This window comes from Diabrotica virgifera, chromosome 3, assembly GCF_917563875.1.
Source record: "Diabrotica virgifera virgifera chromosome 3, PGI_DIABVI_V3a".
Taxonomy (NCBI): Eukaryota; Metazoa; Arthropoda; class Insecta; order Coleoptera; family Chrysomelidae; genus Diabrotica; species Diabrotica virgifera.
Window position 1 is genome coordinate 277505187 of NC_065445.1, and position 17862 is coordinate 277523048.

At 34.4% G+C, this 17862-nt stretch overlaps 1 protein-coding gene across 2 annotated transcripts in view; it reads right to left on the bottom strand.

Annotated features, from left to right (window-relative positions):
• Nucleotides 1-17862, bottom strand: part of LOC114331454 (atypical protein kinase C) — a 235627-nt gene that overhangs the window by 22872 nt on the left and 194893 nt on the right. For both annotated transcript variants that reach the window (XM_050646196.1, XM_050646197.1), the window contains one exon: nt 14506-14774. In XM_050646196.1, the coding sequence (XP_050502153.1) occupies nt 14506-14774 (269 nt within the window). The remainder of the gene's footprint in view (nt 1-14505; nt 14775-17862) is intronic.

Below are 17862 nucleotides of genomic sequence, written 5' to 3' on the forward strand. Positions count from 1 at the left end.
TATGTGATTTTTCTCCATTCCTTCCTCTTATTCATTTTTCTTTTCTGACCCTGTAGCACCATTCTTTCCAAATCTTTTTCGACCTCTTGCTTCCATCTATTTTCCGGTCTTCCTCTTCTCTTTCTTGAAGCTATAGTGTAGTTTAGTACCCTTTTCGGAGTCTTCGTTTTTGGCATCCTTTCAATGTGACCTCATGATCTAAGTCTGTGCCTTTATCACTCATTTGAAGTTACAAAATGAAAAGTGATTTTTTCCAATATATCGAAAACAATGTGTTTTTGTGCACGTTTCAATTTAATTATTATTGTAGTACCTACCATTTAAACAACGTTTTAAAAACTTTTTTGCCTCTTATTGCTTTTTCAAAAAGTCAATTTTTATCGAAATATTTTGAATATTTGTCAAATCCACCACATATTTGTATATGGTTAAGTACGATTATTGAGACTTGGTAATAATATGCAAACTTATTTATGCTTTACATTTTTAGGTATATTTTGAACCATATTAACCCGGCACCTGCCACGTGGCTTTGCAAGGCGCCAACTGCCACGTGGGGTGCTCACAGCACCCCTTAAAAATTTTCTGTGATCTACTTGTTTAAAAAAACAAAATAATGTGTTGAGTAACACAAGAATATAAAAAGCATGTTTTATTAACTTATTAGCCACTAATATGTTATAAAAGTTAAAAAATAAAATGAAAAAGGTGTTATAAGTAAATTAGCAAGTACCAAGCCACAATAAATGAAGTTAAGTAAAATATCTAAAAAATTAAGATTTAGTGAGTATAGGGTCTATATTAATAATTTAAATCAGTTATTTCAATAAAAAATGTAAATTTGACCTGTTTATCAAAAATACAAAAAAAATTTAAAACTTAAAGTGCCAGATGATGATACCCCAATTTGATTTTAGTGCTATAAGTTCAGAATAACACTAAACAACCACTTTAAACACTAACACATCTATGCTATATAATATTATAGAAAGCTACTATGACGCACAGCTCCGTTACCAAACTTGAAATACCAAATATTTGATAAAAATGTGTTATGGGGTGCTGGTAGCACCCCACGTGTCAGGTGCCGGGTTAAAAAAGAAGCCAGACTCGATAAAACGTGCCTTATCGAAAAAATATAAAGAGGCAAAAAAGTTTTGAAAACACTCTGTTTAACTAATGGTACCTCAGTAATAGTTTAATTGGAACATACACAAACATTGGGGGGGTTTAAAGGAACAAAACCCCCATAAAATTTTTATGTGGACATATTAAAAAAGAAGTCGCAACTCGATAAAAACTGCCTTATCTGAAAAATACTAAGAAACAAAAATATTGAATTTAACTAATGGTACCACAATAATAAAATTGAATTGGAACATACACAAAAGTTTGGGAGGATTTAAGGGATCAAAACCCCCATAAAATTTTTATGGGGTGCACAAATTTCACCATAATTTTTCTTTAAGATATTCCTGCCATAATAACGCCACATGTCACATGTCCATTTTCAATAAAAAATCGCTAATAGTTTTTGATATAATCGAAAAAATCGATTTTCATTTTGTAATTTCAAAGGGCTGTAACTTTTTTTTATGTGCATATTTGTACAAGGTAAGTTAGGTTCATTTGAACTATTTTTGGTCCCAGAATACGTGATTTAATTTATGACCTGTATTTTTGTTACACCCTGTATATACAGCCCATTACGCACCACCTTAAAAATTGGGCATTTTTGATGTCTCGAATTTCCTAAACCTGTTGTTGCATCTAAGTGATTTTTTTTATAATATTCTAGCCTAGGCCCTAGAATATGTTACCTCCTTATGCTTGTCATGCACAGCGAGCTATACTGTAATATATATTATATCACATTACTATAGAGAGCGATATGATATAATATACATATATTACAGCATAGCTCCCTGTGCATGACATTAAGGAGGTAACCTATAGCCTAGGCTATAATATTATAAAAACATCACTTAGATGGGACAACAGGTTTAGGAAATACGAGACATCAAATATACCCCATATTTAAGGTGGTGCGTTAATTTCTTGGAGAAGTGTATTGTAATTTAATGTAAATAATGTAATATCCAATAATTGTAATTTGATATAAGATGAAATATAAGTTCCTTAAAAAATATATTTTTTATTTCCCACAATACATTCTCCACAGGTCTAAATATCGTCGCTAGACGTCCACCGAATGTCCTTCCAGGACGTTAGATGGATGTTCAGCAGCAAGACATTGGACCAAACTGGGACATCCTATGAAGGCCCAAATGACGTCCATCGAACGTCCCCTCCGACGTTAGGTGGACCTCCATTGGACGTTTGGCAACTTGGCCTTTGGACCAAAATTGGACGTCCTGTTAAGGTCCAATTCACGTCCCCTAGGACGTCCGATTAAGGTCCAATTTACGTCCGATTAAGGTACAATTTACGTCCGCTTAAGGTCCCATTTACGTCCGATTAAGGTCCAATTTACGTCCGATTAAGGTCCAATTTACGTCCGATTAAGGTCCAATTTACGTCCGATTAAGGTCCAATTTACGTCCGATTAAGGTCCAATTTACGTCCTATTAAGGTCCAATTTATGTCCGATTAAGGTCCAATTTACGTCCGATTAAGGTCCAATTTACGTCCGATTAAGGTCCAATTTACGTCCGATTAAGGTCCAATTTACGTCCCCTAGGACGTCCGATTAAGGTCCAATTTACGTCCGATTAAGGTCCAATTTATGTCCGATTAAGGTCCAATTTACGTCCGATTAAGGTCCAATTTACGTCCGATTAAGGTCCAATTTACGTCCCCTAGGACGTCCGATTAAGGTCCAATTTACGTCCGATTAAGTTCCAATATACGTCCCCTCGGACCTTAGATGGACGTCCAATGGACGTTCGGTAGCGCGACATTTGGACCAAAATAGGACGTATAAAGAACGTTCCTCGGACGAAAACGGACGTCCATTGGACGTCCTTCACGGACTTTAGGGACGTCCCTTGGACGTCCGTTTTCGTCCGAGGAACGTTCTTTATACGTCCTATTTTGGTCCAAATGTCGCGCTACCGAACGTCCATTGGACGTCCATCTAAGGTCCGAGGGGACGTATATTGGAACTTAATCGGACGTAAATTGGACCTTAATCGGACGTCCTAGGGGACGTAAATTGGACCTTAATCGGACGTAAATTGGACCTTAATCGGACGTAAATTGGACCTTAATCGGACATAAATTGGACCTTAATCGGACGTAAATTGGACCTTAATCGGACGTCCTAGGGGACGTAAATTGGACCTTAATCGGACGTAAATTGGACCTTAATCGGACGTAAATTGGACCTTAATCGGACGTAAATTGGACCTTAATCGGACATAAATTGGACCTTAATAGGACGTAAATTGGACCTTAATCGGACGTAAATTGGACCTTAATCGGACGTAAATTGGACCTTAATCGGACGTAAATTGGACCTTAATCGGACGTAAATTGGACCTTAATCGGACGTAAATGGGACCTTAAGCGGACGTAAATTGTACCTTAATCGGACGTAAATTGGACCTTAATCGGACGTCCTAGGGGACGTGAATTGGACCTTAACAGGACGTCCAATTTTGGTCCAAAGGCCAAGTTGCCAAACGTCCAATGGAGGTCCACCTAACGTCGGAGGGGACGTTCGATGGACGTCATTTGGGCCTTCATAGGATGTCCCAGTTTGGTCCAATGTCTTGCTGCTGAACATCCATCTAACGTCCTGGAAGGACATTCGGTGGACGTCTAGCGACGATATTTAGACCTGTGGAGAATGTATTGTGGGAAATAAAAAATATATTTTTTAAGGAACTTATATTTCATCTTATATCAAATTACAATTATTGGATATTACATTATTTACATTAAATTACAATACACTTCTCCAAGAAATTAACGCACCACCTTAAATATGGGGTATATTTGATGTCTCGTATTTCCTAAACCTGTTGTCCCATCTAAGTGATGTTTTTATAATATTATAGCCTAGGCTATAGGTTACCTCCTTAATGTCATGCACAGGGAGCTATGCTGTAATATATGTATATTATATCATATCGCTCTCTATAGTAATGTGATATAATATATATTACAGTATAGCTCGCTGTGCATGACAAGCATAAGGAGGTAACATATTCTAGGGCCTAGGCTAGAATATTATAAAAAAAATCACTTAGATGCAACAACAGGTTTAGGAAATTCGAGACATCAAAAATGCCCAATTTTTAAGGTGGTGCGTAATGGGCTGTATATACAGGGTGTAACAAAAATACAGGTCATAAATTAAATCACGTATTCTGGGACCAAAAATAGTTCAAATGAACCTAACTTACCTTGTACAAATATGCACATAAAAAAAAGTTACAGCCCTTTGAAATTACAAAATGAAAATCGATTTTTTCGATTATATCAAAAACTATTAGCGATTTTTTATTGAAAATGGACATGTGACATGTGGCGTTATTATGGCAGGAATATCTTAAAGAAAAATTATGGTGAAATTTGTGCACCCCATAAAAATTTTATGGGGGTTTTGATCCCTTAAATCCTCCCAAACTTTTGTGTATGTTCCAATTCAATTTTATTATTGTGGTACCATTAGTTAAATTCAATATTTTTGTTTCTTAGTATTTTTCAGATAAGGCAGTTTTTATCGAGTTGCGACTTCTTTTTTAATATGTCCACATAAAAATTTTATGGGGGTTTTGTTCCTTTAAACCCCCCCAATGTTTGTGTATGTTCCAATTAAACTATTACTGAGGTACCATTAGTTAAACAGAGTGTTTTCAAAACTTTTTTGCCTCTTTATATTTTTTCGATAAGGCACGTTTTATCGAGTCTGGCTTCTTTTTTAACCCGGCACCTGACACGTGGGGTGCTACCAGCACCCCATAACACATTTTTATCAAATATTTGGTATTTCAAGTTTGGTAACGGAGCTGTGCGTCATAGTAGCTTTCTATAATATTATATAGCATAGATGTGTTAGTGTTTAAAGTGGTTGTTTAGTGTTATTCTGAACTTATAGCACTAAAATCAAATTGGGGTATCATCATCTGGCACTTTAAGTTTTAAATTTTTTTTGTATTTTTGATAAACAGGTCAAATTTACATTTTTTATTGAAATAACTGATTTAAATTATTAATATAGACCCTATACTCACTAAATCTTAATTTTTTAGATATTTTACTTAACTTCATTTATTGTGGCTTGGTACTTGCTAATTTACTTATAACACCTTTTTCATTTTATTTTTTAACTTTTATAACATATTAGTGGCTAATAAGTTAATAAAACATGCTTTTTATATTCTTGTGTTACTCAACACATTATTTTGTTTTTTTAAACAAGTAGATCACAGAAAATTTTTAAGGGGTGCTGTGAGCACCCCACGTGGCAGTTGGCGCCTTGCAAAGCCACGTGGCAGGTGCCGGGTTAATATGGTTCAAAATATACCTAAAAATGTAAAGCATAAATAAGTTTGCATATTATTACCAAGTCTCAATAATCGTACTTAACCATATACAAATATGTGGTGGATTTGACAAATATTCAAAATATTTCGATAAAAATTGACTTTTCGAAAAAGCAATAAGAGGCAAAAAAGTTTTTAAAACGTTGTTTAAATGGTAGGTACTACAATAATAATTAAATTGAAACGTGCACAAAAACACATTGTTTTCGATATATTGGAAAAAATCACTTTTCATTTTGTAACTTCAAATGAGTGATAAAGGCACAGACTTAGATCATGAGGTCACATTGAAAGGATGCCAAAAACGAAGACTCCGAAAAGGGTACTAAACTACACTATAGCTTCAAGAAAGAGAAGAGGAAGACCGGAAAATAGATGGAAGCAAGAGGTCGAAAAAGATTTGGAAAGAATGGTGCTACAGGGTCAGAAAAGAAAAATGAATAAGAGGAAGGAATGGAGAAAAATCACATATCAAGCCAGAGAAGATCTCAGTACATAAAGAAACGTGAAAATGAAGAAAAAAACAAACTTTCAAGCCATGGGCCTCTAAGGCCCTTGGTGCTATTAATATATAACTTCAAAGGGCTGTAACTTTTCTTTTGTGCACATTTGTACTAAGGTAAGTTAGGTCCAATCAAACTATTTTTGGTCCCAGGATATGTGATTAAATTTATGACCTGTATTTTTGTTACACCCTGTATATATATATAAAGGTTATATTTGGTTCTTGGGACATCCAAGTATATTTTTTAGAGATTCCCTGGATATAGTCACTGATGTGACATACCTCCGATTTGTTTTTTCATGAGTTGTGTAAGAGAGACTAAAAACTTTTTTTATGGTCACCTCCTGTTTTCATATATTTTTTGACATGTTTTGTAGTAAATTCAACTATCTATTTACTACAAGACATGTCAAAATTTACATGTGAAAGCAGGAGATGATCCTAAAAATGGTTTTTCGTCTCCTACAAAATTCATGAAAAATCAGATAGGAGAATTTGTACATTACAATTCTCTGATGTTTGGGAAAAAGGGCTTGAGTCAGAAATGCACATCGATAATGTTTTGATGATTGCTGGACCAGAAAAATCGGCTCTTTTTATTGGTACATACAGTTTACGTCTACAACAGTTTTTTGCTGGTCCAGAAATCATCAAAACATTAGCAATGTGCAATTCTGACTTAAGCCCTTTTTGCCAAACATAAAAAAAAACAATCTGGTCATAACTGACCAATGAGCAATTTTAATTTAACCTAAATTACTACTGTTTCTTAAAATGAAGAGCTTACCCCATAGCGTCTCTAATCTAACAAGATCGTGCACTATTCTAACATACACAGCCACATCACGCACTATGCTCTGCTTTTCACTATCACCTATCACTCAAACTAGTTCAAAAGGCTTTGTCCTCTTCAATCTTCTAGTTTGCCCAGTAGTATCGAGGAGCTGGATTTCCTCAATATTCTTGTACTTATTTAAGTTGTTTGTCGGGATTCCTGCTATCTTCTTGATGATTATATCCAGGTTCCATTCCTAGGTCTTAATATTTGTTTATAAAGTAATAACTTATTATGCATGGACAATGTGGAGTTTCTTCCAATTAGCCAATACACTTTTTATATCTTTATTTTGGTTATATCTTGTTTTTTTGTAGACCACTTTCAGCCGATTCTGAAAAAAATTAAAATGAACGGTAATTTTTCTATTCTTTACAATTAAAAATCAAAAGATATAGGTACTATTTACAGGTAATACATGCATAAATGATTCGTTTCATAAAGAAAATTGAAAACGGATTTTATAATACTTACATAATTGTTTAAGAGATCCAGCCAGAGCCAAAACTACCATACTAAACAGTACAGTTGAGTACAGCAAAAAAAGCCACTAATTTCCATTTTTCACCCCCTTATCCATGCATTTTTTTCCAATCAAAATTTTTACTAAATTTTTAGGTTATCTTATGATGAAAATGAAATGATTGATGACTTGAATGAAGACCAATGACCACGCGACGCTACATAGATACTCGCGCGGCAAATTTGAAAATGAACGCAAACGGCCTCTCTTTAGAGTATGGAAAATTTTACCCCTCCAGGAGGACATTGTACTCTTTTCATAGAATATCTTGTGGTTACTTTCCAGCCAGTGCCGGTTTAACCTAACTTCGGGCCCTGGGCGCTGACTATTTAGGGGCCCCCTTAATTGCTATTCGTTGACAGTTTTTTAACAAGAAAACACATGTATTTATTATAAAATTCATCCTTTTTTTTAACCAAACAAGAAGAATAGCAAGCTTAAAAAATATTCAAAAAAATACATTTAAAAATATAAAAAAAAACAGAAATTTACACAAAACAACACATGACGAACAAAAAAATATATTCTAAAAATACATACTTATGACAAAAATTAGATCACCTTTTTTCTTGACTAGGCATTAGCAATCTGTCCTATAATACTATCACAATTCAGTTGCTCCAGGTCTTCATTTTCTATAATACAATGGTGATATGCATCTAGATTTTCTTGACCCTAATCTGGCGTTAAATATATTATTATTCTTTTTAAAGCCGAAAAAGACCGCTTGCCTGACGCATTAGAAGCTGGTATCGTGAAATAAACTTTCAGTAAAGGTAAAATATTGGGAATTGTTGCCTTTACAATCTTTACATCCTGGATGACACCAAATTTTATAAATGTTTATTTAACTTTCTCCAAGGTATCCGTTTTATTCTGTAATGTCTTGGCTTCATTTTAATTGCTAATTTTTCGTCTCTGTTATTGCTTAACTGGAAAACATAGGTTTGATGGATCCCTTGTTTTTAACTAAAGCATTTACAGCGTCAAAAGTTTCTAAGTTTTGATTTTAATACTTCCAAGAACTCATTTCAAATTTGGTGAGACACATAGCTAACTGAACCCTTTCATTTATTCGCATTCTGTTGTAAATGTTCATCTAACAAGTAGTCAAATTTAGCCTAATATACAATTTCCTTTATGACGAATCGTTAAATCGTCATTGGATCAACGGAACGCTAGTCCTTCTACTCTTCTTAGGATGTTTATCCAATACTCAGCTTCGCGTTCTACTTGCTCTTTCAAAGCAGAACTCCAATTATTGATGATCTTGTTATTAATGTAACCATAGAGTTCAGATGAAATTTACTTTCTTCGTGATATTTGAGAAAATTATTCAAATGTTTCCAGTGGGTCCATTCAAAATCAGTTAAACTATTTTTTCAATTGAAAATAATTTGCACGGGTAACAATAAACAGCTTTAGCACTTGCGTCGTATATTAGCCAATCTCTCTTTTCTTTGCCTCCATTGAGTTTTCCTCTATAAAAGTTGCTTCCATTTAATCTTCTACAATAAGCTTTGTCTCCATCTTGATACATTCTTTTACAATTTTCTAAGGAATCAATGTTTAAAAGTTCATAGTTTTTATAAAGTCGTCAGTCTTAAAATCAGACCATTTCGAAATCGCAGGTATTTCGTCGTCATTTTTTCTATTTTGTTAAATATGTAGATTTTAGCGGACTTTACTTTTTTATTAATAAAAGGAACGGGCACTACGGGCCCCTCCGGGGCCCGGGCCCCTGGGCGCCCGCCCCAAGCGCCCAGTGCATAAACCGGCACTGTTTCCAGCAATAATTTAATCAGATCTTCACGGAATAGAACTTTGATAGTAATACCTACATTCCTGGAATGTTTTGTGTTGTTAGGGTAAACTTTTATTTTATTTATTCTTGAATATTTCCTATTGTTAAACATTGTAACCAATAATTTACAAATAAGATTTTCATTACATTACATAAAAGCAAAAACATGTTTTGGATATTAAACTATATATGTAGTTTATAATTGTAATAATTTAATATACAATTTTGAATTAAGATTTAATCTTTTCGATTTAAACTACAGTAAAACTTGTGTTACCGGCCCCCTGCCAACACCGGCCACCTGTACTAACGGCCAGTTTAAAAATTCCCCACACTAATTACAGTAAAACCTGTCATTAACGGCCGCTAAAAATGAAAAAGCTATTGGCCGATATAGAAAGGTGACCGGTATTGCCAGTTTTTGTAGTCTAGATATAATTGGTTTGGGGAATTTTTAAACTGGCCGTTAGTACAGGTGGCCAGTAACACAGGTTTTACTGTATATCTAGGCTACAAAAACTGGCAATAACGACCACTTTTCTATATCGGCCAATAGTTCTTTCATTTTAGTGGCCGTTAGTGACAGGTTTGACTGTATTTCATTAACGTAAAGTTAACGCAAGTTAATATTTTATTGAATTATTTTGCTATTTGATCCCGTAATTGGTATAATGTGTCCAATATAAGCGTTCATAAAACGTCCGTATTTCGTCCAGTATGGACGTCCAAAGGACGTTCAATGTCGGACGTCCAAAGGACGTCCATATTTATTCCGTCCGAAGGACGTCCAACGTCGGACGTCCAAAGGACGTCCATATTTATTTCTTCCGAAGGACGTCCAACATGGGACGTCCAAAGGACGTCCGTTTATAGTCCATGGACGTTAGGACCAAAAATGGACCTATTTTGGACGTCCAAAGGACGTCGTGTGCTATTAGGGCAGCATGTTTTGTTACATAGTCTAGACCCGGCTTTAAAAGTTCCCCGTTTCAGGAAAAAATATTGTCTAAGAGCGATAGCCTAGTGACCTAGTGGGTAGACCTCGGATCTCGGATTCGTAAAGCAGAGGTTTCGATTTCAAATCCGGGGTGTGGATCTCCGATTTTTTTATTTATTGTTACTGCATTCATGTCTGTAGACAATGTTGCAATCTATTATGAGCACAATAAAAAAATATAGTAATAAAATAATAAATAAATATTTCAAAAAAAAAACAAGAAAAAAATACAATCACTGGAAGCGAAACTAAACAATACGGAAGAAATATAACCACTGGATTCGGAACTGGATATGGAACTGGATAATATTAGAAAACTGATATTATAATATGTAAGCACTACGAGCCTAGTAGGCCCATGGCTTGATGTACTATTCTTTTCCACTCCCTTTTGTCAGTCGCTTTTGTTTCCCAGTTCCTTAAGTTAATTCTTCTCATATCTTCTCTAACTCCATTAGTCCATCGTGACCTCGGTCTTCCTCTTCGTCTTTTCTCTGCCAATGCACTAGATAGTACCATTCTGGGAATTCTAGATGGAATCATCCTCTGCACATGGCCCAACCATCTAAGTCTTTGCGCCTTAATTACTGCTAGTATGTTAGGATCTTGATAGAGCTCAGTTAGTTCCTTATTTGTTCTTCTTACCCATTGTCCATTTAAGTTTTTCCCACCGAAGATTTTGCGCAGCATTTTCCTCTCCCAAACTAATAACAACTCTTGATGTTTTTTGTTGTGACCCATGTTTCAGAAGCATACGTTACTATCGGCCTTATTACGGTCTTGTAAGTTCTTAGTTTTGCTCTTCGTGATATATGTTTACTTCTTAACAACCCATTAAAAGCAAATATAGCGCGGTTGTCCGACATAATTCTCTTTTGTATTTTTTCTTCACAGTTAGGATCTCTTGTGAAGACAGTTCTTAAGTACTCAAATCTCTCAACTTCTTCGAATTTATACTGTGTTCCCTTCGCTGTTGTCATTGTTATGTATTACCCCCGAACGAATTGCTTATTTGTCCATTCCATATACTTTGTTTTTGCTTCATTTATATACAATCCTTTGGTTGCTGCCCTCTCCTCGAGTTTCATGAGTGTTTCTATAAGTTCTATTTTGCTCCTAGCCAAGATTACCAAATCGTCTGCGAATGCCAAGCACTGATGTTTTTTGTGGTAGATCAGACCTGTTCTATTAATGTTTGATTCCTGTATAACCTTTTCTAGTAATATGCTAAAGATTATAGGCGATAATGGATCACCCTGTCGCAGTCCTTGTTTGACCTCAAAGCTTTCTGTTATAGTATTGTTTATCTTGACTTTATCATACTGATATATCATACTGATATTGTTTAAAAACACTAATAATATTGATATAAAATGTTAATCAATTTTATTTATTGTTATAAGAATCAAAGGTAAATATGATTAGGCGAATGAAGCCTTAGGTTTCGCAGTCAATATCCCAACCACGCACACATGTTGCAATCTATTTCAATACGGTTTATAGTACAAAATATACATTTAATATCAAAATAGTGGGATATATTTTTTTAGTTGAGGACACTTGGTCACATTGCATTGTTTCAGGATAAGGTGAAATATCTTCAATAAATGGAAAAAAGCATGTATGTCATATATTATAATACTTTCTATACTCTTAATATGTAGTCTCGTATAAATTTGTAGTGACATGATTTTAAGTATAAGAACAAGAAGCTTGCAACAATTTTCAGAGAAAATAGAAAACTAAAACTATTTTAAAATGATTATTCGAAATAAAACATATGCAAATATTCACTGTATTTGTCATCTAGTGGAATAACTGTAAAATTAAGTCAGTAAAAAAGGTACATTAAGTTTAATTAAATTAAGTAAATCATCTTGTATACTAAAATTAAGGTTCTAAAATTTTCATTTCAAAATGAAAATCGACAGGGGCAACAGTACCTATACTAAAATACACTCTGTATAGATAATTATGTCAATGTTAATAATACTGGATAGAGAATTGAATATCCTTTCAAATGAGCTAGCACACGCCCCTCTTCCCTATTTAAAAATAAGGGGTGGGGGAAATGGAAGGGAGGGGGTTGACAAATGACAGATATGTATGTACCGTAAAAACTGTGTTTCCCTTAGATCAAAAGTCGGGCTTTTATATTTATATGTTAAGTTCAATATAAATTTCACATAACTGAACTATCACTGTGTCCTCCATTTTGATTATTATTGTTCTCAACTAACGCTATTTTCAAAATTCTTGCTTTCCTATCCATCTTTAACGTAAATTATTAAAAAATATAAAACTATTTCTTTATTAACGCTAGTCTCCGATAAGGCTACCGTGATTTAATGCTGAGGTACTAAAATGTTATAAAATTAACAAACAGTACGAGCAAGAACAAAGAGTCCACATCTTCTTATAACTACAAGTGACTGAAACATCGAAACAATAATAATTCTTACTGTGTTATACAGAAAAAGCAGTAGAAACGATTAATCTCATATTTATCGACAACACTGTATGGTCCTCACTTGATGAGCTGTAAGGAAATATACACGTAAAGTTGTCCTCACTTTGTGCGCATAACGAAAAAGTATATACAGTATCACTTTAATAGCTGCGTATAATGGCCTCACTTGGGTGGCAATATACTTGAACAATACGGGGCACATATACGTAATTTTTTTTGTGTATACTCGTCATTTTTTAATTGCTATTTACTTGTCAAGGTCACTATGAAGAGTTGAAACGATTATGTCTACGTTTTCTACCGGTCCTCACTAAGTGCGCGTAATGTCAGGACCTCACTTTGATATCTGTGCATAAATATATATATATATATATATATATATATATATATATATATATATATATATATATATATATAATCTTGTTAATTTTGAGGTTGCAGTCATAAATTTCAGGGGGCAGGATAAGTAAAACTTATATAAAAATAATATAAGTGTCAGTCAATATTACCTAACTGCTTATATATATATATATATATATATATATATATATATATCTGGGTCACGAAATTAAGATAGGTAAGGACAATCAAACAACAGAAGTATCCAGAAGAATAATACAAGGATGGGCAGCATACGGAGCTCTTAGGGACATTTTTTAGAGTGACATTCCAACTAACATGAAGAAAAAAGTTTTCGACCAATGCGTGCTACCGGTGATAACCTATGGTGCAGAAACATTATCGCTCACAAAGAAAAACGCACAAAAACTAAGAGTAGCGCAGAGAAGAATGGAGCGATCAATGATAGGGGCCACTCTGCGAGACAGGATTAGAAACGAAGATCTACGAGCTAAGACCAAAGTCATAGACGTCGTTGAAAGAAGCTGTAATTTAAAATGGAAATGGGCTGGACACGTTGCCAGAATGAAGGACGGAAGATGGACTCGCAAACTAGTTGAATGGAGAACAAGAGCCGATAAACGTAGCAGAGGAAGACCACCAACATGATGGCAAGACGACTTACGAAAGACAACAAAAAACTGGATACAGAAAGCACAAGATAGAACACTTTGGAGACAAACAGGGGAGGCCTATGTCCAGCAGTGGATTTAGAGAGGCTGATGATGATGAAAAACGCGAGGTACGTGGAACGAGAACAGTCAACTCGTGTGTAACCGGCTCTAGTGTTCAAGAAGGCTTCACAACTTGGTAAGACTCTTTATCTACATATCAGTATTGTCTGTATAAAACATTTATACTCCCACTTGAACCAGTAAACTAGCAATCCTAACTACAGTCCACAATCATATCTTCTGGGAGTATATTCATACTCTGACATATGTATAAGTTATCGTACAGACTGAATAATGAAGTGAAGATGCGAAAACTACCATACTTTGGCCACATGATGACAGGAACAAAATATCAGCTTCTGCAGAATACCGTGCAGGTATATGTATAATATATGCATGACTCATCTCAGAGAGGGGTTTAATTGCTCGTTAACCAGCTTCTAGAGCCGTAGTGAAAACAGTTCAAAACTCTGATGATTGCCAACTTTTGAAAGAAATATTCTTCCGAATCGCATCTTAAGAAGAAAGAAGAACATCCTAAGGTTTATAAAGAAATATGTTATTATAGCTGATAATAACAGTTGAAGCTTGATCAAATGTATTATTATAAAGGTGTATTTGTTAGTTTATCAAAATATATTTTATCAAAATAATAGTTTTAAATTGAGTCTATATTTGAGTTAATAAACAATTCAATATGAGACAAAATGTCTTCCACTTTCCAAACAAAATCATTTTTATATCAAGGACCAAACTGCACAAAAGATTTACTTATATGAACTTACCATATCCCAGTCAATACTTTTGAAAAACTGATGACCCGTAATCTCAACGAAAGCTTCAGGGCTGTGACATCCTAGCCTGTCAGCCGGGTTTTTGTTCAAGAATCCTTTCAAAACGTTCGCAGCTTTCACACTAAGCGATCGAGGTATACGAATAGTTTTCTCGAGAATCACTTGGAATAGATAGTCTTCAGTGTTCTGGTCTGGATTTTCAGACGCTCCCGCTATATCGAATGGCGAGCGGCCGGCCAACATCTCGTACAACAAGACACCTGCAACATACAAAGGAATGTCAAATGGACTGTATAGAGAAGTAAATTCTTATGTATGAAAAATATTTTAACAATGGAATGTATTATTCAGCTTCAACGCTTTTCAATAAACACTTTTCCATACAATTTACTATTTTAAAACTTTAGCCATGTCGTACACTGTTGTCAGTTAAAACTAAAATGTATACAAGACAAGGGAAATATTTCTTAAACATATGCAATTGAACTTCGTAAGTCCTATCACTCAACGCGATCGAAGTGGAACGGAAAGTCGATAGGAGGGTACTTTTAACTAGCACTGTATATCATTTAAAAAACAAGTTTAAGAAATGGCCCATAAGGCTTATCATTCGATAGCCTTCACATTTTTTAGCATTAGGTTTTTTAGGAATTGTGATAAAAGTTGAAAAAGCTAGCTGGGGTATGTATTTGTAATATATTATATTTGGTATTAGACCTGGATCCCGCGTACCAAAAAAAAGTTGATTAATAGCAAGCTGAAAATTTGTTAATAGCTTAACGGTGTCTAGTCGGACAAACTTTGATATATGGGAACACTGGAACAGGGGAAGTTTTAATTGTGGAACAGTTTTAAAAATTTGGAACGTCAGACTACGAAAACGTTCCATGTATTTTGTCGGACAGAACTTCCAATTGCTTTGTTACCATTTCATTAAACTCTCATGCAAAAATCAGATTGTTGTTTATCACCAACTGGGCATTTTAATGAGTGGAACACGAATAACATGTCAAATGACAGGAATAATGTTGGTTAGTAATAGCAGTCAAATTTGTGCACGAGAAATTTAATGAAAGGGTATCAAATCAATTAGATGTTCTGTCCGACAAAATACATGGGACGTTTTCGTAATCTGGAGTTCCAAATTTTTAAATTGTTCCACAATTAAAACTTCTTCTGTTCCAGTGTAACCGTACACCAAAGTTTGTCCGACTAGACACCGTTAAGCTATTAAACAATTTTCAGCTTGCTATTAATAAACTTTTTTTGATACGCGGGATCCAGGCCTAAGTACAGGGTGTCCCAGACCAGTTTATCCAGACTATATCTATTAAACGAATAGAGATTTTCGAATAGGACAAAAACTGGTCTATTCCATTTGTAGTATACTTTAATATGGCGTAGAAAAAATCATCCCCTAAACATTCATCCCTTAGTTATAACCCCTAACTTTAATTTTTTTAATAGCATCCTGTATATTTTTTTATAGTTTTGGATGTGGTCTTCTATCGTCTATTCAACAGATTTTTTTAAAATAAAATCGGTTTGTAAATAATCAAGAAAATATCAGTTTATTTTTTATTTTTTTTTATGTGTCCCAGATTAATTTATCCAGGCTATATCTCTTAAACGAATAGAGATTTTCGAATGGGACAAAATTCCAATTGTAATACACTTTAATATGGCGTAGAAAAAATCATCCCCTAAATATTCATCCCTTAGTTACAATCCCTAACTTTAATTTTTAATAACTATACCATAATTAACAGAAATTAAAAATAAACTGATATTTTCTTAATTATTTACAAACCGATTTTATTTTTAAAAAATCTGTTGAATAGACGATAGAAGACGTGGATGCGCCTTTATATTATACTATGGTCTGCTTTTAAACCAAGAGGAGTTATTTAAATTTACCGCGGTATAATGCTTGTTTGTAATTGGTCCAACTGCAACAAGTTTACTCCACTGTTGTGAAATTTGACACTAATGACATTTATGAAATTTTGACACTGACATTTCATAGGTTAATTAAGTTACATCGGCGTTTTTGTGTTTTCTGCGTTATTCCTTTAATTTTTAGATTTTTAGTCTACTTTTATATAAAAAAATCAGTTGTTTTTAGAACTCTTTAGCGACATATTAGTATAATATAATATGTCGTATGGATTACCGTAGAAGACTGATATGATCAACAAAAAAAATGTATTTAGTGATATTTCTAGTTAGTCCAGAAAGCCACTGCGCATCCGCTAGGGAAAATATTCCGATTCGGATTTTTTGCACAATCTTACTCAGAAAGGACCCCTTTTAACAAATTTGCATGTTGCCAGGACCAAAAGTTGGTCAAAATTTTTTTAAACGTTTTTTTTTGTTTTTTTACTAAAATATTTTTTTTTGCATGGAACAAAATTTTTTTAGGTTTTTTGGATCATTCCAAACAGAAAAGGTCTTTAGTAACTTTTCTCTAAAGTTTTTGACATATAAGCGAATAAAAATTGAAAAATTGCCAAATCGGCCATTTTTAACGCTCAAAAACTATGTGAAAAACTGAAAATTTGAATGTTGCCAAGGTAGATAGATATTCTTTGAACATCAATTGATGAAATTCCGAAGAGTTTTTTGCAATGCAATATTCAAAACTCCTTTGTTTTTTAATTGCTAATCAAGCGTGCGCGACACTATTTTCCACCGTTGCATGTGTATACAGTATGGTACAAATGAAAGGAATAAATTAGTTATTTCGTAAACCGACACCTTTAAGGAAAAATCCCGAAACAGGTCGATTTTTATTTTTAAGTTATGATATTTTGGCATCTATGGGATTTTTGGGATCGGTATTACAGAGTAATGGAGAAATAGATGGAGATGCATGCAGTAGAATTAGGACTGGATGGATGAAGTGGAAAGAAGCGAGTGGTGTGTTGTGTGACAGAAAAACTCCAATGAAGCTGAAGGGAAAATTCTATAAAACAGCCATAAGACCGGCTATGATGTACGGAACTGAATGTTGGGCAGTGAAAAAGAAAGAGGAACAACGAATGCATGTGGCGGAAATGAGAATGCTTAGATGGATGAGTGGAGTGACAAAGAAAGATAAAATTAGAAATGAATATATTAGGGGAAGTCTAGGTGTGGCACCAATTGATGCCAAAATGAGAGAGCATAGGTTAAGATGGTTTCGTCATGTTCAACGTCGAGACGTTAATCACCCAATACGAAGAATAGCTGAGGTGCAGATTCCTGGGAGGAGTAGGAGAGGAAGACCAAAGAAGACCTGGGGGAGACGATAAGGCAGGACATGTTGGTAAAGGGGATTAACATTGATATGACCCAAGATAGAATTGT